A 24,441-nucleotide genomic window follows, 5' to 3' on the forward strand; every position below is an offset into this window, starting at 1 on the left:
ACAATATCTTAAAAGGATCATAAACCACAATCAAGAGGGATTTATTCCAGGGATGCAAGGATGGTTTAACATCCACAAACACATCAAGATGATACACTATATTAACAAAATGAAAAGTAAAAATCGTATGATCATCTCAGATACAGAAAAAAACATATGACAAAATTCAGTATCTATTTATGATAAAAGCTTTCAATAAAGTGGGTATAGAAATAATGTACCTTAACATAATAAAGGTCACATATGACAAACCCACAGCTAACATTATCCTGAATGGGGAAAAGCTGAAAGCTTTTCCTCTAAGATCAGGAACAAGACAGAGATGTCCTCTCTAGCCATTTTTATTCAACATAGTATTGAAAGTCATAGCCATAGCAATTAGGCAAGAAAAAGAAATAAAAGGCATCTAAATTGGAAAGGAAAAAGCAAAACTATTTGCAGATGACATGATGCTATATATAGAAAACTCTAAAGACTCCACCAAAGAGATTTGAGAACTAATTAATGATTCAGTAAAGTCACAGGGTACAAAATTAACATATAGAAACAGGTTATGTTTCTATACACTAATAACAAGCTATCAGAAATAGAAATTAAGAAAACAAGCCCAGGGGCACCAAGGTAGCTCAGTTGGTTAAGCATCCAACTCTTGATTTTGGCTCAAGTAATGATCTCATGGGTCGTGGGATCGAACCCCACATCAGGCTCTGCACTCAGTGGGGAGTCTACTTGAGATTCTCTCCCTCTGCCCCTCCCCCCACTCACATGTGCACACTCTCTCTCTCAAATAAATGTATCTTAAAAAAAAGAAAACAATCCAATTTACAATTGTATTAAAGTAATAGAATACTTAGGAATAAATATAACCAAGGAGGTGAAAGACTTATACTCTGAAAACTCTAAGAGACTGATGAAAGAAATTGAAGACAACACAAACAAATGGAACGATATACCATCTTCACAGATTGGAAGAATTAATATTGTTAAAATGTCCATATTACCCAAAGCAATCTACAGATTCAGTGTAATCCCTATCAAAATACCATTTTTGCCATTTGCAAAATGTGGGTAGACTTAGTGGGTATTATGCCAAGTGAAATAAGTCAGTCAGAGAAAGACAAATGCCGTATGGTTTCACTCATATACGGAATCTTAAAAACAAAACAAACTAACAAACAAAACAGAAACAGACTCAAGACAGGGAGAACAAATTGTTGATTACCATAGTAGGGAGGGGTTGGTGGACAGAACATAAGTGGAAGGGATTAAGAGGTACAAACTTTGGGGTGCCTGGTTGACTCATTCGCAAGAGCATGCAACCCAATCTCAGGGTCGTGAGTTCAAGCCCCACATTGGGTATAGAGATTATTTAAATAAGTAAACAAACTTTAAAAGACAGAAGTACAAACTTCTAGTTATAAAGCAAATGTCAAGGAGATGTAATGTATAGCATAGGGAATATAGTTGATAATACTGGAGTGACAATGTGGTGATAGATGGTAACTAGACTTATCACAGGGATCATTTCATAATGCATAAAATTATGGAATCACTATGATGTACACTTGAAACTAACAGGATATTGTCATGTCAGTTATACTTCAATTAGAAATAAAAAAGAATGAAGGAAAATATTTCTAGGTTCCTTGGGAGAAGCCAAGAATACAGAAACAAAAATATTTCATTTAAATAGAACAAACCATAGGTATTATTTATATCCCTTTAATAAAGCTAGATTATGGATCTCTGTGTTTCAAAGTAGTTACACAAATATATTTTAAACAAGTCCACGATGAGCCAGTTTCATTAAATATTTCCGTGGAATGCACGAGGAGAGACCTGTCATACTCAGAGGTAAATGTAGAGGGTGGCTGTGCAAGGCCACTATTTGCAGTTTGTCCCCTAGCACAAAGCAGCAAACCTCAGTCCTGAGACAGAAGTGACTAACACCACAAATTCTTTCTTAAGTTACCTTTCCCTCTCCTCCTTCACGCAGACCCTCCTGTTACCACAGAGGCTGTAGGAGATACGAAGCGGGGGGACAGAAGCTAGGTTTGGGGATGAACGCCACAGCGCCTCATGCACAGCACAGGGCCTGGGAGGGTCAGGGTTCACCCCAGCCCCACTCGTCCAACCCTTGCCTGACTCAGTGAAGGTGGGATTTGAGGCTTCATACGTTTGGGGAAGGCTAGCCAAGGGCCAGCGGTACATTGGCCAGGTGTCAGACTGCGGCCTCACAGAGAGGACTCAAGGCAGTGCCTTCGAGCCCAGGAGGCAGTGGCCCCATGGCCCAGGATGAGCACTGGCTGCCTGGGAGAGGGGAGGACTGCCAGGTGTGAGGAGGAGCCCACAGACCAGGCCCCGGGGTGGGGGGGGTGGGGAGTGGGCGGCGAGATCACCTCTGCTTTGTATATGTGTTCAGTAAGAAGTGGATAGGGAAGAAGGGGCTGCCAGCAGGACCGTGCTATCCCCGGCCCCTGGCCCCGCTGCCAGCCGGGGCAGCACAGCTCACACCCCCAGCAGTGGCGGCAGTGCAGGTGGGCCCAGCAGCAGGTGTGCCTAGGAAAGCATTCCTCACGGCACCATCCACAGTGAGGACTAAACCCAGATACTCACTACAAATCTGCTATTCACTTTTTCTAGGATTCTCTTTTCGTTGAGAGCCATGGCTTCACCTTTCCTCCTCTTTATTCTTTTTTTCTCTAGCTTCTTACACGCATACATCTTTCCTGTAGCTCGCACTTGACAGGCACAAACCTAGTTTAAAAAAGGGAAAAAAGGTTTCTACACACCTGCCACCTCTTAGGCCACCGGGACCACCACTACCACCAGCGACCAAACCCCGTTTCCTCTATGATCAGCCCCACTGGTGAAGAGCAGCGAGGGGCTGGTGGATGGAGTCGGGGGGTGCACTCTGCCAGGTGCCCACAGGTGATCACAGCACATCGGATCAGCCAGGGTCTCCCTGGGTCTTTCAGTCCTTGAGAAAGAGCCACAGTGTTTGAAACTAAACTGAGTCCTCTTTCTTTTAAAAGTTTAAGAATATAAGAAAAGGTATTGCATAGAATTCATAAACTCCCATGCATTTATTCTACTTAGTTGTTAAAACACTATTTATACATTACTTACCTTCCCACTAGGAAAAAATTTCCAAAATTACAGAAGTGGAGATGGGGTTATAATGAGTTCCCAGGTACCCGTGCACAGCTTCTGGGCTATCAACACAGGGCTACCTTGTTGCCTCTGACTCCCGTCCACTGCACACATACACACGCACATGCACACACACGCACACACACCTACTGCACACCACAGCATGCACGCACCCCACACACGTAACACATGCACATACCACACATACACAGACACGGTTACCTTATAGGCAAACATAAGACAGGATATCATTTTAATCCATCAATAACATGATTTTGATGATAAAATATAAAGTTCATTGTGGAAAATACTGAAACTACTAGTAAGGACAATGACAAAACTCACTGAAATTCCAAGATAACTGTGTAGGCTTCTGAATCCTCCTGAAATTTGGGTGGGGAACCTGACCTTATATTATAGAATAGATAATATTTTATAATTTCCTGTTTTCATCTTACAGTGTGACTGTTTTCTCATCATTAAATGTTCTCCCAATGTCTGACTACTCCAGAATTTATTTAATCATTTAACCATTAAGTCTCAGCACATAAATCTTGGCATATCTCTTTATGACTTAAGACAAATTCTTTTAAGTAGAATTGCCAAGTCGAAGAACGAGAAGGGAGCAGAGGTAAGGGTGCCAGATGCTGCACTCTCAGCTGGACACGAATACTCATGTGCTGCTCAGCCACCCGGGAAGCAGGGATCGTCTCCCTGTCGTGATGAGGATGAGATGGTGAAGCCGAGGTCACAGAGCGGGAAGCAAGGCCAGCCGCTGCCCACGAGCTCTCCACGGCACTGCGCTGCCTCTACAACCGCGCACGTGGAGATGCCGCCAGCTCTCTTTGCTCGGCGCTGCCTCGGGACCCCACAGATCTATTCTGGAGGGCTTGAAGCCTAAGTGCAAGCACTGTGGGCGACAAAAGAAGACCAAAATCTGTCTTTGCAAACCCAGTGGAAGAGGTGTTGGCATTCGGAAAAAGTAAATCCACCACTGGAATTTGGACTTAAAAGGCACTGAGGCCGTCCGCATTAGGGTCACGGGGTTCCCCTGACGGATGCACAATGGAAATGGACTGTTGGGTCCCCCACAGACAGATGTAACAAATAGCACATCCAGAACAGGTTTGAGAAAAACCAGAACAGTTTGTCCATCTGTACAGTCTTCTGTGCGGAAACACAAGTAAATGTGCTTAAAAAAGTCTATAAATATAAATATGCCAAGTCTTTCACAAGTTAAAATTTGCTAACGTTACTACTGAGTCCATTTCGGAAACCGACAGGGGGCTATAACTGTAACTACATTCTTTGTAAACACAAGAGCTTGAAACATCCTCTGTTCTTAGACAGAATCTGAGTTTTACACTTGGACATCATGAAAGGCAGAGTAGCACGAATTAAAGCGAGTGAAGAACTTTCCTGCTTGAAAAGGTATTCAAACAGAGGGTGGATTTCTCACAGAAATCTCTATGCTGGAAGGGTTCCAACAGCATTTGGCTGGATCCCTGGACGCACCCTAACAGGTCAGCAGAACAGTGTTCTGAGGTGATGGCGAGCGGGCCGCGGTCGCAGCACACCCAAGCACAGATACAGGGGAGGCCTCACTTGTGGGACAAGGTTCTTAGGTCAGCTTCCTAATTCACATTAAGGGAACTCCGGTGGCTTTGGTTAGGCTTTCCATGGGAATTTGGGAGCACGGGTGATTTCAATCACATGTGGGCAGTGTAACTTGCTTCTGACTCCCCACGCACTTCGGTTCCCGTGGCTGTCCCGGCTCTGGGGAGTTACAAATGCTAAAACTGAACATGACTGCTCCAGATAATTAATGAGGCAATTAACACCTCTTTAAATGACGTAACCGGAACTGCATGTGGTTCTTTGTCCACCCCACACAATAGTCTCTATCTAGGAGAGCCATCATATTGAAAGACCATCTCTCATGAATTTGTGGGCAGTTTCCTTAGGATTTTCCCAAATTTACACATTTTCTAGTATCTTTTGATATAGGTGTGGGAGCACATACATGTCCACACAGAATTGAGATAAATAAGCACATTTAATAATATACTCTGTACTACATGAGCTTTTAGGCTAGTCTCAAATTATAGAAATAAGAGTAACAGAAATTCGACAATATGGAAACAATCATCTTTTCCATCAGGACAAACTGAGCTTGAATGTCAAATAACTGAATGCGGGAAACAACTTCTTTAAGAAACTTAAAGTGAAAGAAAAAAATCATGAAGATAGTGAATTTTTTCTTTCCAGATCTCCAAATCTTTTAAAAGCAGGTAGCAAAGTACCTTTTGTTTGAAGTTCAATCTTAATTCTTGTGGTTGGCAAACTCATTCCCAAATACACAGGAAGGGAGTAAAGGTATTGGTAAAGCTGACACGTCATGTCTCTCAAGTACCTTGCTGTCTTACTTTTCTAGAAGTATTGCTTATAGCTAGTCACGTATTACTTACCTCACCAAATCCGCCTTTTCCTAGAACTCTGTAATGTCTAAATGTGTTCTTTGTTACTGGTTGCCTAATTAATAAAAAAAAAAAGCTTCAGATGTCACATCATATTGTTATTTTTTTTTTAAAGATTTTCTTTATTTATTTGACAGAGATAGAGACAGCCAGCAAGAGAGGGAACACAAGCAGGGGGAGTGGGAGAGCAAGAAGCAGGCTCCCAGAGGAGGAGCCCGATGTGGGACTCGATCCCGGAACGCTGGGGTCACACCCTGAGCCGAAGGCAGACACTTAACCGCTGTGCCACCCAGGCGCCCCCACATTGTTATTTTAAAGCAGAAAAGCCTGCCTAGCTCTTGTCCTGCCCTTATTTAAAATGACACTGCACTCACTGTTCAAAGGGAGTGTCTGGGGCAAGGGTGTGCGTGCTCAGGGACCGTGGCTCCCTCTGCTGGGACACCCTCCATTACACTAAGAGACGTAAGCGCATGTTAACATTGAAGATTTATTGAAAACACTGAAGATAGATCTAGAACGGTCCAATTATCCTTACTAATTGAAGGCAGGTCAGCAACTAGTCCACATCATGCCATGTGTACGTATTGGGCCTGTCGGAAAGCTGCGGAGGAAAAGGACCTATCTACAGTGCACCACCCTGTAGAAAAAGAACCTCAAAGGAGGTGTTTATACTCAACGTCTCAAAAGAAACATGCATGAAGTAGAACTGGAAATCTGAGCAATCAATAACCATCGTAACGACCACACTAAGTGGCAACTGACACTTACTGAGCATGTACTTTGTACAGCAAGCTGCACATAATCCTCAGGCGCCCAGCAGCCCAGTAGGTGGATTCTAGAATCACCTCTATTCTCACGAACAGGGACCTGATGCTCACGAAGGCCAAGTCCCTTGACTATGTCTGCGTTTCTAGTACCACAAGACGGAACCAGTGCACATCGGATTATATTTCTGTGAATCTAGGATATGTTTTATTTTCTAATAAATTTTCTAATAAAAGGGCTGACTGCCCTTTTAAAAGGAGAGAACAGAGTCAACTAAATCAGAAGAAATTACATAGCACATATTAATAATTTCTGTACAATACCATATCCAGCCTGATTTCCAATATTATTTTAACAGATGGAAAAGTATACATCAATCAGTACACATTCCAAGAAGTTATTACTTGTTTTTGTTGAATTTTAAATTAGAAAATACCTTTCCAGCCATTTCCACTGTAGAAATCGAGAAAAACATGGGCTTTCTTGGTATTCTTCAAATGGTTCTCCACTTAAATAGTTATGGACAATTCTAGAAAAAGATTTTCCGTAATTATATACATTTGTTGCACTACATATGAAAACCACCGTGTTTCTGGGCACTCATCAACACTGGGCATGGGAAGTCAATCATTTTACACAATATATTAAATTTTGCAATTATAGAATTTCACACTCGTTTCTAATGTTATCAGTAAAAATATGAAAGCAGGAATTCAAAAGAAATGAAATTGTTTACCTTCCCACAGTCAAAATGTCTTTTTATGTATAAATAAGTATTCAATGGGTGTAGGTGAGTGTATGTGTATGTGTGAGTGGGTGTGTGTGTGTGTGTGTGTGCACGCACCCAAGCATGTGTGTTTCAGTAGGGATTGTAAACATCTGGTATGTAAGATTAGAATGAGTATCTAGATTATAATAGTCATATTGTAGAAAGTGTTAATATGTGACACCACTTTTTTTTTTAACATTGAAACTAAGGCACCCAATGAACTATTTTATGCTATATATTTCCAGAAGAAATTTTATGCAATTAGCCATGCTTCTAAAGTTTTATTTAGAATTTTATAAAATGTATACAATTTTATTGTATTACAGAAGTAATAAAATTCTTATTTGTAGGTAGATAAGGGACAGAATGTAGTCTATTATTTTAAACAGCTCATTAGTCAATAAGGATCTAACAAGAAGATTGCAAGCACTGTACTGGACGCTGGAGGGAAAATGTCCAACGAGTACTACTTTGAAGAATCTGCCAGCTTGGCCAGGGAGATGGGTAAGTTCGTGCACTGTTAGAGAAGAGTGTGCCATGCCTGGCATGCCCAGAGCACCTCCCCTGGGAGAGGATATATTAGGGACACTTTGGTGAAGGTGGGGTCTGAGTTGAAGTAGAAGTCACCCAGACGAAGGAAGAAGGAAAGGGTTTCCCAAGCATGGACAAAAACCCAAATGGGAAAAGATCATAGTTTTCATGGGGAATTGCTAGTAGACCAGTAACTTAAGAGGCTTTGGGAACAATTTCAGCATTTTCGCTGATTGTTAGAATTCGGAGCAAGCCACTTGATTTCACTTTATTTTGTAAAAGGAGGTTATTCACAAGTTCTTGGACTAACTAATATTATAGCACAGTGTTTCTCAAAATGTGTTCTGAGGACCCCTGTGGATTCTGAGACCCTTTCGTGGGGGGGAGTGTTAAACAATGAAACTATATTTGTAATAATGCTAAGACATCATGTGCCTTTTAAAAACTAAAAAAAACCTCATTTTCACAGAGGGGTTTTCCAGAAGCACAAGACATGTAACATCATTGCTCTGATGGCTAGTGGAATGTTTGTGTCTTCTCTTTAAAAATGTAAGCCATGTACACAAAACTCTTTGGGTCCTCAATCATTTTTAAGAGTGTAAGAGACACCGGAAGATGTCCGGACATCGGAAGGTCCCACACGGCTGCTGCACACAATCTGAGGCCTGAGCACTGTTCTGGAGGCTACCTGGACCACCTCCTCCTGGCCAGCGGAGCGGGAGGGAGCGCCTGCTCCCTGCCTCTAGGAACACCTTTCTCTGCTGAGCACGTGGGCAGCCCAACTCCAAACCTTTGTGGGCCAGGGCAAGGGTTCTGATACTGCTGGCTTAGTCAAATCATCTTTGTAGAGGTGTTTGCATATTTCCATGAGAAGAGCCACACAATATCAACTTATTCTAATATAACTGTATAATTCGGTCTGTATAAATTAATAAGCTCATGGTTACAGTCAACTTACCAGTGCTTCTTAACTTCACTTCTTAATACTCCTCACCTCAAAATCAAAAGACTGCCCCACTGCTCTAGTCTGAGATACAAACCTACTGCACACACCTTTTTAAAAAGATTTTATGTATTTATTTGTTTGCTTGTCTGTTTATTCATTTGAGAGAGAGAGAGAAAAAGAGAGAGAGGGACAAGCAGGCTGAGCATGGAGCCCAATGTGGGGCTTGATCCCACAACCCTGAGATCCTGACCAGAGCGGAAACCAAGAGTTGGATGCTTAACTGACTGAGCCATCCAGGCGCCCTTCCCCGCAATCTGCACACACTTTTTTAAAAGTTATGACATTTAAAACTGTGTATCAGTTCAACATTGGTTTTGAATACATCCATCCTGGGGCTCCCCACTAACCATCACGCGCTGCTGCCTCTCCCTACAGCTTCTTATAGAAAACAGCGGGGAGCCTAAAGGAGGCGTGTGTGCTCATTATGCCGCAGTTCCAGTACTCTGGAACCCGAAAGGAGAAAGGCGGCTTTCGGGGAAATGAAGGTTGTAGCAACACAGAAATGAGCCAGAATAGTAGGGAACTCTGAAACTCCTCGTTTCTGCCCCGTGCCGTGCTGAGGTCCCCATTAGCCAGTGCCAGGCACAGCTGCTGGCAAATGGCAGGCACTGAATAAGAATGTAAGGAATAAACCGCCGTCGGTCAAGTGAACTAATCAAAACAGACAGAGGACTGAGTACTAAAACTTATTTAAATACGAGTGACTTTTAAGTCCATATCTTGAAGCAGATACACAGAGAAGGAGGCAGGTCTGTGGCCAGTCTGATACGGTCGTCTACACCACCCCGTTCTTCAACAATAGGACAGAATTGGAAAAGTGCCTAATCAGAGGCACGTTAAAAATACGAACAAATTCAGTGAACAGATGTATCGATGAAGAACCCTAAGGGTGGAGTGGGGGAACATATAGTAACCGTAGAAAAATGAAAGAGACCTAGAGGTAAAAAGGGAAATCAGGAAACTAGCGGGCAAGTGCTAGGGAAGTGAAAAACCATCCACGGCTAGAAAGCTGGGTCCCAGCGACGCAGCACAGGGAGCCGTGGTGTGAACATGCAGCGCAGACCTACAGGCGTGAAGGGACCCTTCTCCCCCATGTCCCGGACCAGCCCTGCTAAGCAGTGTGACTTTCCCCACACAACCTCAGGGGCATGCAGAGATCGGTCTTTGTTACTCACAATGTGTACTTTCTCCACGGCTGAAAAAGGAGTTGTGGGTATTCCCTGGCACATCGGTGCTTGGTTTTTGGAAGGGATAGTCATGATGATGTATGCTACGGACTGAATGTGTGTCCCCCCAAAAGTTCTATGTTGAAACCTAATCCCCAAAGTGATGGTATTTGGAGGGTGGAAACTTCCTGAACAGATTTGGTTTCGTGCTCTTATGAAAGAGACCCCAGAGAGCTCCCTGGCCCCTCCTGCCACGTGAGGCCCCAGAACACTGAAGAGGTGCCTCACCAGAGCTGGACCACAGTGGCGGCCTGACCACAGGCTTCCAGCCTGCAGAGCTATGGGAAAGAGATGACTTCCGGGCTGTGGTATCTGTTATTGCAGCCAGACAGACTGAGACAATGTGCTTCTGAGAGGGACCTTGAAAAGGCCAATGACAGATGGCCTGCCTTGCCCCCATGAAGTTGCTCCTGGAGGAGGTCCTGCTCTGCTGTCTGTGAGTGTGTCAGCACAGGGGACTGTCTCCAACCTGTGGCTGTCCCCTTGTCTCCGTGGCACCACTTGGTGAGGCTACGGAGTGTAGAAGTGGAGCCTTCCATCCTGCTTTTGTCTCTAGTGCGTCTTCCCCGGACTGGGCCAGACCCTCAGCCCAGGATGGCGTCACTGAGGCTCTGTCCTACTCCCGTCATCCTCAGGAAACATGGACGGGGCAGTGTTACCGCACGTTGCACACGAAAGAGGCAGTGCGCTGGCTGGAGGCACAGCTATGCAGAGCTGACTGAGCACGACCTGAGATGTGGCACGGGGCCGGCCTGGCTGCTGGTGCCCTGTCTCAGAGCACAGGGGACAAACCTCCACTTCACAGTTGCTGAAACACTTACCTCAGAAACAAAACGTAGTTATTTGGTAATTCTAAGTCACAAAGGAGTACTTTGGGCGGCACAGAGTGACCGACTATTCTACAACCTTGTTCTCCCAGTTGCCAGTGCCCACCATTGCAAGCAAGAGAGGGGCTGAGCTGAGGTGCTGGTGCCAGACAGGCCTACACCCACACTGTGTACCCATCACACAGATGCCACCACTAGGAGATGCCACCACTAGAGCCTAATGGGATCTGTGTTCTTCTCTGTGTCTACAAGTTAACATAAAAATCTGAGAAAGGAAAAACACAACATCTGAAGTGACTACTTAGGAATTAATTCTCAGGGTTTTTTTCTAGTAGTTTCTGCAAAATGAAAATGGAACCGAAAAGTGATCAGTTTAAAATCGGGATCTTTGCAAAAGTTGCATACACACCAGGTTGCTGACTGCCCTTCTTGGGGAATGCATCCATGCGAGGGTGCTGGCTGCTCTGTCCTCAAGCAACCTGCCTCTCACTGGCCAGGGGCCTGGGGCACATTACCAAACCTCTCTGGCCTCCATCCCCCAAGCTGTAAAAAAGGACAACGGTCGTGCCCACTTCATGGGGTTACTGGGAGGAGTGATGCATCCATAAGCGTTTATCACTGTTGTCACCATGAGAGGGAGAAGCAGGTTCCCCACTGAGCAGGGAGCCTGAAGCGAGACTCGATCCCAGGAGCCCGGGATTACGGCCTGAGCCAAAGGCAGATGCTTTACCGACTGAGCCACCCAGGCGCCCAGAGAATCAATTTCTGCTGTTTTATGCCACCTAAGTTTGTGGAACTTTGTGATGGCCACCCCAGGAAATGGACACAGCACCTGACACAGAGCCGGCACTCAACCAGCCTCTGTTGAACGGATCTTAGGATAAACGACACCTGAATGCTGCATGACTGGACAGAGGACTCCGTGTTCTGAGCCAGATCAGTCCAGAAACCATTCTTTCTCCCTGTGTACATCAGGAGCCAGATTTACTCAAAGTGCTTTCCCTTAGAATTTTCCTGTCTGTATCGCAAACATCTAGAGAAAAGATATTTTCAACAAGTGCCCAGGGCTTTAAAAAACAACAACATTTTATGGGAATCTTTTCATCTCAGACACACGCATTTTAGAAGGCTGAACGGAGGGGCCAGGGATGTGACTCATTTCAGTGTGTCCCTTCCATCTGTAAAATTATCACCCTTCGTGAACCTCTTTCTAGTGAAAGTGACCACTTTAATTTGCAAAGTCCTGCAGTAAGAGTGGGTGTCATGCAGAGAGAGCAGCGTAAGCCCCCGTCTGGGGCCAGCCATGTGCAGTCTGTGCAGGGTGGCGGCGGCCGCTTACCTGGTGCATTCCTCAAAGACGTCCTTGCCGGGGCTCTGCTTCAGTCTTAACCGACATTCTCTCAAAACACGGGAAGGTATTTCTGGTAAAGGGGCTGCCGGCTTTTTAGTACAGCACAAACCAAATGCATAACAATTAGTGATGTCATAATTTACCTACTGTAAACAGAACCTAATGCTTACTCTACAAAAAAGTACAACATCAAGTGTATGAAATAATGAGTCAAAGTGTCACTTTCACCCGCCACCCCGGTGTCATTTTCCAGAGTTCACTGTGTTGTCCACCTTTTCAGATCTTTTCCTAAGCAAATCAAATCAGAGCAAAAAGCAAGGTTTCTGGCAGGTATCTGTACACTGTGTTCACAGCAGCAGTGTTCACAATATCCAAAAGGTGGGAGCGACCTGAGGGTCCACTGACAGACGGATGGGTAAACACCGTGGTCCATCCATGCAGGGGAGTGTTATTCAGCTTCAAAGAGGAAGGACGTTCTGACACCTGCTACCACATGATGAACCGTGAGGACATTATGCTCAGTGACATGAGCCAGTCACAAAAGGACAAAGACTGTATGATCCCACTTCTATGAGGTCCCTGAAACGGTCAGAATACTAGAGACGGAACGTGGAATGGTGGTTGCCAAGGGCCTGGGGGAGGGGAAGGTGGGAGCTGTGTTTAATGGGGACAGAGTCTCAGATCTGCAGGATAAAGACAGTTCAGGAGGTGGATGGCCGTGCAGGCTGCCCACAATGTCAGTACCTGTAATGCTACCCAACTGTGCACTTAGAAATGGCTACGATGATCGATTTTGTCTTTTTTGCCACAATTAAAAATGTACACACATATAATGCGCACAAGCCCTCAGAAATACACAACTTTTTCTCATACAAATGGGATGAAAATACATACGTAGTTTTGAAAATATGTGCTGCTACCTAGAGAGCTGGTGTATTTTCTTGGAGACTGCACGGTTTTCCAGGGCGTGTGTTTATCTGTCCTTCTTACACGCTCCAGCTGCCGTGTCCCCACTGTACGTATCACTGCATGAACGTCTTTGTACCACCGTGTGTTTACAAGACAGACACCCAGAAGTAGAAGTCTAGCTCAAAGGGAATGTGTCTCTTAAACATTGATATTTGTTCCGAAGCCGACCTCCAAGAAGGCTCTCCCCTTTTACATTCTCATTAATATGTCCCTACTCACCAGCTCCCCATTCTCTTAACCCTCAACTAGAGAATTCTGGAGAAAGAAAACATATAACAAAACTATTGTCCAGATTTATTGAAAAAGATACCCGGATCATATTCAATTATACATTTAATTTGTCACTAGACATGAGAAATGCATCCTAGACTGATTTCTGGCAGTGGTTTGGCTGAGTTAGCAGAGCAAAACTGTGTTTTCTACAAATCAAAGAAACACTTTCATCAAAGCTGAACTAGTGATAGAAATATACAATATAGAAAATTCCCATTTTAAAAAAAAATGAACAATTTGTTATAATTAATAATGATTAATAGGTGTCATTTAAATGATCTAACAGAAGTGAGGCATTTTCCCATCTATACTATGTCTGCCTTTGGCTCAGGTCACGATCTCAGGGTCCCGGGATCGAGCCCCATGTCAGGTTCCCTGCTCTGCGAGGCGTCAGCTTCTCCCTCCACCCCTCCCCACCCCCACCTCCCCCCTTGTGTTCTCTCTCTCTCAAATAAATAAATAAAATACTTCCTAAAAAATAAAAAAGAAGGAGATATATATAGTTTCCCAGGCAAACAAAACTAAAGGAGCTCACATCACGAAACCAGCCCTGCAAGAAATATTAAAGGGGACTCTGAGTGGTAAGGAAAGACCAAAAATGACAGTATGAAAGGAGGAAATACAAAAGCAGTAAAAATGAATATTTCTGTAAAAAACGGTCAAGGAACAAAATAAAAGGATATAAAATATGACACCATATACCCAAAATGTGGGAAGGAAAGGAGTAAAGAATGGGTTCAAACTTAAATGGCCATCAACTCAGTAGAGACTGCTACATGCAGAAGATGTTATGTATCAACCTAACAGTAACCACAAATCGAAAGCCACTAATAAATACGCAAAGAATAGAGAGAAATAAATTCAAATATATCACCAAGGAAAACAGCAAACCATGAAAGAGAGAAAGACAAAAAAAGATGAGAGAAAATCTTCAGAAACAACCACAGAACAAGTAATAAAATGGCAATAAATGCATATCTATCAACAATTACTTAGAATGTAAGTGCATTAAATGCTCCAATCAAAAGACATAGGTGACAGAATGGATAAGAAAAGAAGACCCATCTATATGCTGCCTGCAAGGGACTCATTTTAGACCTAAAGACACCAGCAGATTGAAAGTGAGGGGATGGAGAAATATCTATTATGCTAATGCTTGTCAAAAGAAAGCCAGAGTAGCAATACTTATATCAGACAAAACAGACTTTAAAACAAAGACTATACTAAGCAACAAAGAAAGACATTATATAATATCCTACAGGAAGATATAACAACTGTACATATCTATGCATCCAACCTGGAAGCACCCAAATACATAAAACAGTTAATAACAAACATAATAACAAACATAAAGTAATAACAAACATAAACAATAATAATACAATAATATTAGGGAGCTTTAACCCCCCCACTCACATCAATGGACAGATCATCCAAACAGAAAATCAATAAGGAAACAATGGCTTTGAATGACACATTGGACCAGATGGATTTAACAGATATATTCAGAAGATTCTATCCTCAAACAGCAGAATACACATTCTTTTCAAGCGCACATGGAACATTCTCCAGAATAGATCACATATCAGGCCACAAAAAGCCTTAACAAATTTAAAAAGATCGAAGTCATACTGTGTATCTTTTCTGACACAACACCATGAAATTAGAAGTCAACTACAAGAAAAAATCTGGAAAGACCACTAATACAAGGAGGTTAAATTAAATACTATGCTACTAAACAATGAGTGGGTCAACAAGGAAATAAAAGATGAAATAAAAAAGTACATGGAAACAAATGCAAATGAAAACACAATGGTTCAAAGCCTTGGGATACAGCAAAAGTAGCTGTAAGAGGAAAGTTTATAACAATACAGGCCTACTTCAAAAAGCAAGAAAAATCTCAGATAAATAACCTAACCTGATGTCTAAAGGAGCTGGAAAAAGAACAACAAAGAAAACCTAAAACCAACAGAAAGAAGGAAATAATAAATATTAGAGCAGAAATAAATGATATAGAAACTAAACAACCAATAGAACAGATCAATGAAACCACGAGCTGGTTCTTTGAAAGAAAATCAATAAAATGGATCAACCCCTAGCCAGACTCATCAAGGAAAAATGGATAAAGGATCCAAATAAATAAAATCACAAATGAGAGAGGAGAAATACCAACACCACAGAAGTACAAACAATTATAAGAGAATATTATCAAAAACTATATGCCAACAAATTGGACAACATAGAAGAAATGGATAAATTCCAAAAAACATACAAACTACCAAAACTGAAACAGGGAGAAATAGAAAATCTGAACAGACCAATTACCAGCAAAGAAATTGAATCCATTAAAAAAAAAAAAAAAGAAAGAAAAAGAAACAACACCTCCCAACAAACAAAAGTCCAGGACCAGATGGTTTCACAGGTGAATTCTACCAAACATTTAAAGAAGAGTTAATACCTATTCCTTTCAAACTATTTCAAAAAATAGAAAAGGAAGGAAAACTTCCAAATTCGTTCTATGAGGCCAGCATTACCCGGATACCAAAACCAGATAAAGACACCACAAAAAAGAGAACTACAGGCCAATATCTGTGATGAACACAGATGCACCAGTGAGCTTCCCCTACTTGATGGCTCAGAATCTGAACATCTTGAACTCATTCTCACTACACTATTCTCCAACCCCAGTCTCTCCATGTTTGATTCCTGGCTCCGGCACTTAACAAGCTGTGTAACCTTTGGTGAGCCACTTAACCACTCTGATTTTCAGTCTTACCATATGAAAATAGACATAAGGTACCCACCTCATAGGACTGTTGTAACAACTCGTTACATGTACATGGCTTAGAGCTGTATTCACCAAGTGTTAGCTATCCTTGTTACTGTTCTCCTCCAACCCTACAATACAGGGGCCTGACCGGGGTTTAGGACTTCTAACAGCCTACAAAAAGAAGTCATGTGGAGGGAAGCAGGTTGCAGCTCTAATGTCAGGGACACACTAAACTGTTAGAATCTACTGAATGAAAAAGCATAAAACCTAAGACTCATTAAAGCTGTTAGGAAAAAAATGTTATTTTCAGTCAAATAAATTCTCTAATACTGTATTCTCTTTGAGGAAACATAGCAACTTTTAAATTCTTTGAATTAATTTTCTAAGAGATTTGTTAATTTCCTCACCGACTCAAAAGAAAATACAGAAGACGAATATCTGTAAGAAATTAAAGATTTTGACATACTTGTTGTATCTTATCCAACTAAGTAAGAAGGGCTATGGACTCTAATTATTTAAGTAAGCATTAACAAATCTTTGCATCTAAGGAAGAAAACACACCTCAGCACCGAAGAACGTGTCAAAGATTTGCAGTCCACAGCTTCTTCGGTTCTCGTCAGCGGCCACTTCATATTCTGCCTGACGGTAGAGAGGAGAACAGAGAGTAATGGTAGAAGAGCTTCTCCACTGACGTCACAGTGTTTCAAATTCTCTGACAGACGGAATTGGCTGGGTACCCTAAAAACCACAGCGTAGCTCTAACTGATTTGACATTGATCAAGTATCTGCAGCTCTTCTTTGGAAAACTAATGGCAATGAAGGGAAAAAAACGTTTTCTCTGAAGGGTGAGTAACGCAGTAGAGCAACAGGTCACCGTGCTCCAGCTCTGTCCTATCGCACTCTCAGCCCTTCCATGTGGCCGAATGAAATAGAACCAAATAAACAGCTTACGTTGCTCTAGGCAACAGCATTTTAGAACTGTCCAAGCAGCACGTGGCCAACCTGAGCACAGAGCTCCCAGAGAAGTCAGAGTTGGCGACACCAAAGCAGGAGACATCCCTACGCCGGGCTCAGGCAGGGGACGGTAAGAGAGGATACCACCAGTAGGCCAGAAACCAGAGGAAGGGTCAAGGCAGAACTTGATCAATATCTAAACCTCTACAAAGGATAAGCAAGGAAAAAACTGAAAAGAAAGATAGCAGAGAAAACCAGAGGAGAGACCATAAAAGCCTGTCTAAGAGGCTAACAGCCTCAAGCAAAGGCTACTCCACAATGTCAACAGACTTGGAGGCTCAGGCACAAGGAGGCCTCAGTGAAACTACTGGATCCTGCAGGTCGGGGCCTGAGAAGAGCCGTGAAGCTAATAGCCAGATGGGCTGGGAGAGGTTATTGAGGAAACCAAGACTGAAGGAAGTTCATGTACTGCTGAACACATACAGTCCTTGTGGGCAGGAGTCGGACCTCATACTTGATTCTGCACCCTCCAAGGACCCAGTATAGGAGCCACGGCCGTCAGGCTGACCACCCAGTCAGACCCAGCATCATGCTCTGTTTTCAAGGGCACTCTATTCACCCTGACTAGTAACTAGACCCCGCTGACTTAGAGAACCTTCTGGCTTACATTCTGGATGCTGGATGGCAGGCAATCAGCGGAAAAGAAAGCACTGGGATTTTGTGATGTCTTTCCACACACCAACCTGGCAGGAACAACGTCCAGATGTTCAAATACTAATCTAGTCATTGCTGTGCTGGCATTCGTGGGTGCGATTAAAGTCTTTACCAGCTGACTTTAAGTAAAAGAGATTGTTTTAGAGAATCTGGGTGGGCCTGATTCAATCAGCTGAAAGGCATTAAAACCAGAGCTGAGGCTTCCTGAAGGAATCCTTTTTTTTTTTTTTTAAAGATTTTATTTATTTATTTGACAGAGATAGAGACAGCCAGCGAGAGAGGGAACACAAGCAGGGGGAGTGGGAGAGGAAGAAGCAGGCTCATAGCGGAGGAGCCTGACGTGGGGCTCAATCCCGTAACACCGGGATCACGCCCTGAGCCAGAGGCAGACGCTTAACCGCGGTGCCACCCAGGCGCCCCTTCCTGAAGGAATTCTACCTGAGGACAGCAGCTTCACTCCCATTTTTGGAGGATTCACTCCTGTCCTATAGATTTGAGACTCCACTAACCAGACCTCACAGTCATGTAAGCCAATTCCTTGCAATAAACCTCTTTTTTTTAATGTTTTTTTTATTATATTATGTTAGTCACCATACAGTACATCCCCGGTTTCCGATGTAAGCCTCGATGATTCATTAGTTGCGTAGTACGTTGCACGTAGTACGTGCCCTCCTTACTACCCATCACTGGTCTATCCCATTCCCCCACCACCCCTCCCCTCTGAGGCCCTCAGTTTGTTTCTCATAGTCCATAGTCTCTCATGCTTCATTCCCCCTTCTGATTACCCCCCCCTTTCTTTATCCCTTTCTTCCCCTACCGATCTTCCTAGTTCTTATGTTCCATAGATGAGAGAAATCATATGATAATTGTCTTTCTCTGCTTGACTTATTTCACTTAGCATTATCTCCTCCAGTGCCGTCCATGTTGCAGCAAATGTTGAGAATTCATTCTTTCTGATAGCTGAGTAATATCCCATTGTATATATGGACCACAACTTCTTAATCCAGTCATCTGTTAAAGGGCATCTCGGTTCCTTCCACGCTTTGGCTGTTGTGGACAATGCTGCTATGAACGTTGCGGTGCATATGGCCCTTCTCTTCACTACGTCTGTATCATTGGGGTAAATACCCAGTAGTGCAATGGCTGGGTCATAGGGTAGCTCAAGTTTTACCTTTTTAAGGAACCTCCACACTGTTTTCCAGAGTGGCTGTACCAACTTGCATTCCCACCAACAATGTAGGAGGGATCCCCTTTCTCCACATCCTCTCCAACAATTATTGTTTCTTGCCTTGTCTATTTTTGCCATTCTAACTGGCGTAAGGTGGTATCTCAGTGTGGTTTTGATTTGAATTTCCCTGACGGCTAATGATTTTGAACATTTTTTCATGTGTCTGTTAGTCATTTGTATGTCTTCATTGGAAAAGTGTCTGTTCATATCTTCTGCCCATTTTATGATTTGTTTATTTGTTTCTTGCATATTGAGTTTGAGAAGTTCTTTGTAGATCTTGGATACCAGTCTTTTATCTGTAGTGTCATTTGCAAATATATTCTCCCATTCCGTGGGCTGCCTCTTAGTTTTTTTGACTGTTTCCTTGGCTGTGCAGAAGCTTTTTATCTTGATGAAGTCCCACAAGTTCATTTTATCTTTTGTTTCTCTTGCCTTTGGAGATGTGTCATGAAAAAGGCTGCTTTGACCGATGTCGTATAGGTTGCTGCCTATGTTCTCCTCTAGGATTTTGATGGATTCCTGTCTCACATCGAGGTCTTTCATCCATTTGGAGTTTATTTTTGTGTATGGTGTGAGAGAGTGGTCAAGTTTCATTCTTTTGCATGTAGCTGTCCAATTTTCCCAGCACCATTTATTGAAGAGACTGTCTTTTTTCCACCGGATGTTTTTCCCTGCTTTATCAAAGATTAGTTGCCCAAAGAGCCGAGGGTCCATTTCTGGGTTCTCCATTCTGTTCCATTGGTCTATGTGTCTGTTTTTGTGCCAGTACCATGCTGTCTTTGTGATCACAGCTTTGTAGTACAGCTCGAAATCTGGCATTGTGATGCTCCCAGCTTTGTTTTTCCTTTTCAACAGTTCCTTGGAGATTCGGGGCCTTTTCTGTTTCCATACAAATTTAAGGACTATTTGTTCCAGTTCTTTGAAAAATGTCCTAGGTATTTTGATCGGGATAGCATCGAAACTGTAGATTGCTCTGGGTAGCATGGACATTTTAACTATGTTAATTCTTCTGATCCATGAACATGGAATATTTTTCCATCTTTTTGTGTCTTCTTCAATGTCTTTCAAGGGTGATTTATAGTTTCTTGAATATAGATCCTTTATGTCTCTGGTTAAGTTAATTCCAAGGTAACGTATGGTTTTGGTGCTATTGTAAATGGGATGGATTCCCTAATTTCTCTTTCTTCAGTCTCATCATTCGTGTATAGAAATGCAACTGATTTCTGAGCATTGATTTTTGTATCCCGCCACATTACTGAATTGCTCTATAACTTCTAATAGTTTGGGAGTGGCTTCTTTTGGGTTTTCCATATAGAGTATCATGTCATCTGCGAAGAGAGACAGTTTGACTTCTTCTTTGCCGATTTGGATACCTTTGATCCCTTTTTGTTGTCTGATTGCTGTTGCAAGGACTTCTAGTACTACGTTGAATAATAGTGGTGAGAGTGGGCATCCTTGTCGTGTTCCTGATCTTAAGGGAAAGGCTTCCAGCTTCTCCCCATTGAGAATAATATTTGCTGTAGGCTTTTCATAGATGGCTTTTATCAGATTGAGAAATGTACCCTCTATTCCTACACTCTGAAGGGTTTTAATCAGGAAAGGATGCTGTATTTTCAAATGCTTTTTCTGCATCAATTGAGAGGATCATATGGTTCCTGAGTCTTTTCTTGTTGATATGATGTATCACGCTGATCGATTTGCGAATGTTGAACCACGCTTGCATCCCAGGTATGAATCCCACTTGGTCATGATGGATAATCCTTTTAAGGTACTGTTGGATTCTATTAGCCAGGATCTTGTTGAGGGTTTTGGCGTCCATATTCATTAGGGAAATCGGTCTATAATTCTCCTTTTTTGTTGGGGTCTTCCCCTGGTTTGGGGATCAAGGTAATATTGGCCTCATAGAATGAGTTTGGTAGCTTCCCTTCTGTTTCTATTTTTTGAAATAGCTTTAGGAGAATAGGTATTATTTCTTCTTTGAATGTTTGGTAGAATTCCCCAGGAAAACCGTCCAGGCCTGGAGTTTTGTTATTTGGAAGGTTGTTTATCACTGACTCAATCTCTTCATAATTAATTGGCCTGTTTAAGAAATCAATTTCTTCCTGTTTCAGTCTTGGTAGTTTATAGGTTTCCAGGAAGGCCTCCATCTCTTCCAGATTGCTTAATTTATTGGCATAAAGCTGTTGATAAAAGTTTCTAATAATCCTTCCAATTTCATTGGTGTTGGTCGTGACCTCTCCTTTTCTTCATTCATAATTTTATTAATTTGGGTCCTTTCTCTTTTCTTTTGGATAAGTCTTGCCAGTGGTCTGTGAATTTTATTGATTCTCTCAAAGAACCAGCTTCTAGTCCTATTGATCTGCTCTACTGTACTTCTGGTTTCTAATTCATTGATTTCTGCTCTAATCTTGGTCAACTGCTTCCTCGTGAGTGGATTAGGCCTGTCCCTCTGTTGCTGTTCCAGCTTCTTGAGGTGAGAATATAAAAACTGCATTTTAGATTTTTCTATTCTTTTGAGTGAGGCTTGGATGGCTATGTATTTCCCCCTTAGGACTGCCTTTGCAGTATCCCATAGGTTTTGGACTGTTGTGTTTTCATTCTCGTTGGTCTCCATAAATTGTTTAAATTGATTTTTGATTTCCTGGTTTATCAAGTCATTCCTGAGCAGGATGGTTCTTAGTCTCCAAGTGTTTGAGTTTCTTCCAAATTTTTCCTTGTGGTTGAGTTCCAATTTCAGAGCGTTGTGGTCTGAGAATATGCAGGGGATAATTTCAATCTTTTGGTATCGGTTGAGACCTGTTTTGTGTCCCAGAACATGGTCTATTCTTGAGAATGTTCCATGGGCATTAGAATAGAATGAGTATTCTTTGGTTCTGGGGTGTAGTGTTCTATATATATCTATGAGGTCCAACTTGTCGAGTATGGCATTCAAAGCCTTTGATTCTTTGCTTAGTTTTTGCCAGGGTGTTCTGTCTATTTCTGATAGTGGAGTGTTGAGGTCCCCTACTATTAATGTATTTTTATCTATATGTCTCTTTATTCTGGTTAAGGGTTGGCTTGTGTATCTTGCTGCTCCCCTGTTGGGGGCATATATATTTATAATTGTCATATCCACTTGTTGGATACATCCTTTAAGAATAATATAGTGCCCTTCTGTGTCTCTAACTATAGTCTTTGGTTTAAAATCCAATCTATCTGATATGAGAATTGCTACCCCAGCTTTCTTTAGAGGTCCATTTGCATGAAAGATGGTATTCCATCCCTTTACTCTCAGTCTGAATGCATCTTTGGGTTCAAAATGAGTCTCTTGTAGACAGCAAATGGATGGGTCATTTCTTTTTATCCAATCTGCAACCCTGTGTCATTTTATGGGAGCATTTAAGCCATTCACATTGAGACTGAATACTGAGAGATATGATTTTAATGATGCCATGTTGCCAGTAAAGTCTTTGTTTGTATCGGTTGTGACTTTCTGTCCTGTATCACTGTTGGGGCCTTTTTACCTTTATAGAACCCCCCGTAATACCTCCTGTAGGGCTGGTTTCATGGTTACGAAATTGGTTAATGACTGGCGATTCTGGAAGGTCTTTATTTCTCCATCAATTCTGAACGACAGCCTTGCTGGATAGAGGATCCTTGGTTGCATGTTTTTCTCTGAAAGAGTTTTAAAAATGCCCCCCCCCAACCCTTTCTCTCATTCCAGGTCTGTGTAGACAGGTCTGACGTAATTCTGATACCTTTGCCTTGGTACGTGAGAAATTTCTTTGCCCTGGCCGCTTTCTATACTGTATGCTTGGATCTCATATTTGCAAATTGCACTAAGACGTGGCGTAGGTTTGTTGTGATTGAGCTTGGGAGGGGTCCTCTCTGCCTCATGGACACGAATGTTTGTTTCCCTTGCTAGATTAGGGAAGTTTTCAGCTACAATTTGTTCAAATATCTCTTCTAGACCTCTGTTTTTCTCCACCCCCTCGGGGATGCCGATGATTCTGACATTGGATCGTTTCATTGAGTCAGTAATCTCCCGTAACCTACATTCATGGGGGTGGATTTTTTTAAGTCCAGCTTCTATTTTTGTTTTTTCTTCTACTAACCCATCCTCCAATTCGCTAATACATTCCTCTGCCTCATTTACCCTGGCCGTCAGAGCCTCTAGTTTTGACTGCATTTGGCTCATAGAATTTTTTAATTTCTGCCAGATTCGCTCTCATTTCCACCCTTAGAAATTCTATATTCTCATTAACATTTTCGTTAATACTTTTTTCAAGTCTACACATCACCTTGACCATTGTTACTCTGAATTCCATTTCTGATAATGTGGTTACATCCATATCCATTAGTTCTGTGGCAGAGGCCACAGACTCATTGTCTTTTCTTCGCTGGGGGGGGATTTCTCCTTCTCGTCATTCTGATGAGGAGAAGTTGCGGGGTTGTCCAGAGCCCAAATTATTGACCGGGACCCAGGTCGTGCGCCCTTGTTTTATAGGGATCTTAGGGATGTGGGCTTTTTGATTTTTCAGCCTGCTTTCTGGGGGAGGGGCCTGCCGCGCCAATACTCAAGCAACCCTGTTTGGGTAGGGTCTCCGTGTCTCCTGCGAGGGGGGATGGGGATGGGCACCCTGTGAGCCGGTGTTTCCAGGCTTTTGTTCTCTGGCAGCTTTCCCTGGCGGTTTGCTGTGCCTTTTCTGACAGACAGAGCAGCAGTGGCCGAATCTCAGCCTCTGTCACAGAACAAAGGGGATCGCGGGCCGTTCTCTGATGATCTGGCCACTTGAACTCTGTTTCTGTTGGTGCTGCTCAACCGTGCAGCGTCCCGGGATGTGCGCCCCACACCCGGCGTCCCAGCCCTCACTTCCAGGGCCGGCGCGTCTCTGTCCTTTGTGTTTCTAACACTGCCAGCCGCCAGCCGCCCCCGCGCACTCCCGGAGCTCCCAGTCTCAGTCTGGTTCCAGTGAGCGCACCGGAGTTCCGTGAGAAGTCTGGTGGCGCGCGCTCCCCGCTCACGGTCACAGTCTGTTTTCTCGCGGGTGCCATCCGCGAGTCCGCCCGCTCCCCCATGCAGGTGGCTACTGCTTCCCGGCGCCCGAACGCGGCGGCTCCCTCCCCTTCCGTTTATCTTCCGATATCTGTGCGCGGTTTCACGGCTCCCTGCTTCGTACCTCAATACTCAGCGCTGGAGATGTTCATTTGTAGAGATCCAGATGTATCTTCCTGTGTCTCAGGCTGATTCCGTGGATGTTCAGGCTGGTCTGGTACCTATCCAGCTCGACTCAGGGGACCGGCTGAAAAAGGAGTCCCCTACTCCTCTGCCATCTTAACTCCTCCTCCCTGCAATAAACCTCTTAATAAATGTCTCCTATTGGTTATTTCTCTCACTGCACACTAATTGCCAAAGATTCCATTAATTCAGTCAACAAACACTAAGTAG

The 24,441-nt window shown here is 43.1% G+C and overlaps 1 protein-coding gene across 6 annotated transcripts in view; it reads right to left on the reverse strand.

The window, feature by feature from the left end:
• The window catches only part of GRK4 (G protein-coupled receptor kinase 4), a 90,321-nt gene that overhangs the window by 31,558 nt on the left and 34,322 nt on the right, over positions 1 to 24,441 (reverse strand). For 3 of the 6 annotated variants that reach the window (XM_087864329.1, XM_087864330.1, XM_087864331.1), the window contains 5 exons: positions 16,679 to 16,756; positions 12,094 to 12,194; positions 6,832 to 6,924; positions 5,622 to 5,685; positions 2,617 to 2,757 (listed from right to left, as the gene is read on the reverse strand). In XM_087864329.1, the coding sequence (XP_087720455.1) occupies positions 2,617 to 2,757; positions 5,622 to 5,685; positions 6,832 to 6,924; positions 12,094 to 12,194; positions 16,679 to 16,756 (477 nt within the window). The remainder of the gene's footprint in view (positions 1 to 2,616; positions 2,758 to 5,621; positions 5,686 to 6,831; positions 6,925 to 12,093; positions 12,195 to 16,678; positions 16,757 to 24,441) is intronic. The other 3 variants (XM_087864332.1, XM_087864333.1, XM_087864334.1) reach the window with 1 other exon arrangement.

The sequence above is a fragment of the Ursus americanus genome, chromosome 8 (assembly GCF_024610735.1).
Source record: "Ursus americanus isolate L20-20 chromosome 8, mUrsAme1.1.p, whole genome shotgun sequence".
NCBI classification, from domain to species: Eukaryota; Metazoa; Chordata; class Mammalia; order Carnivora; family Ursidae; genus Ursus; species Ursus americanus.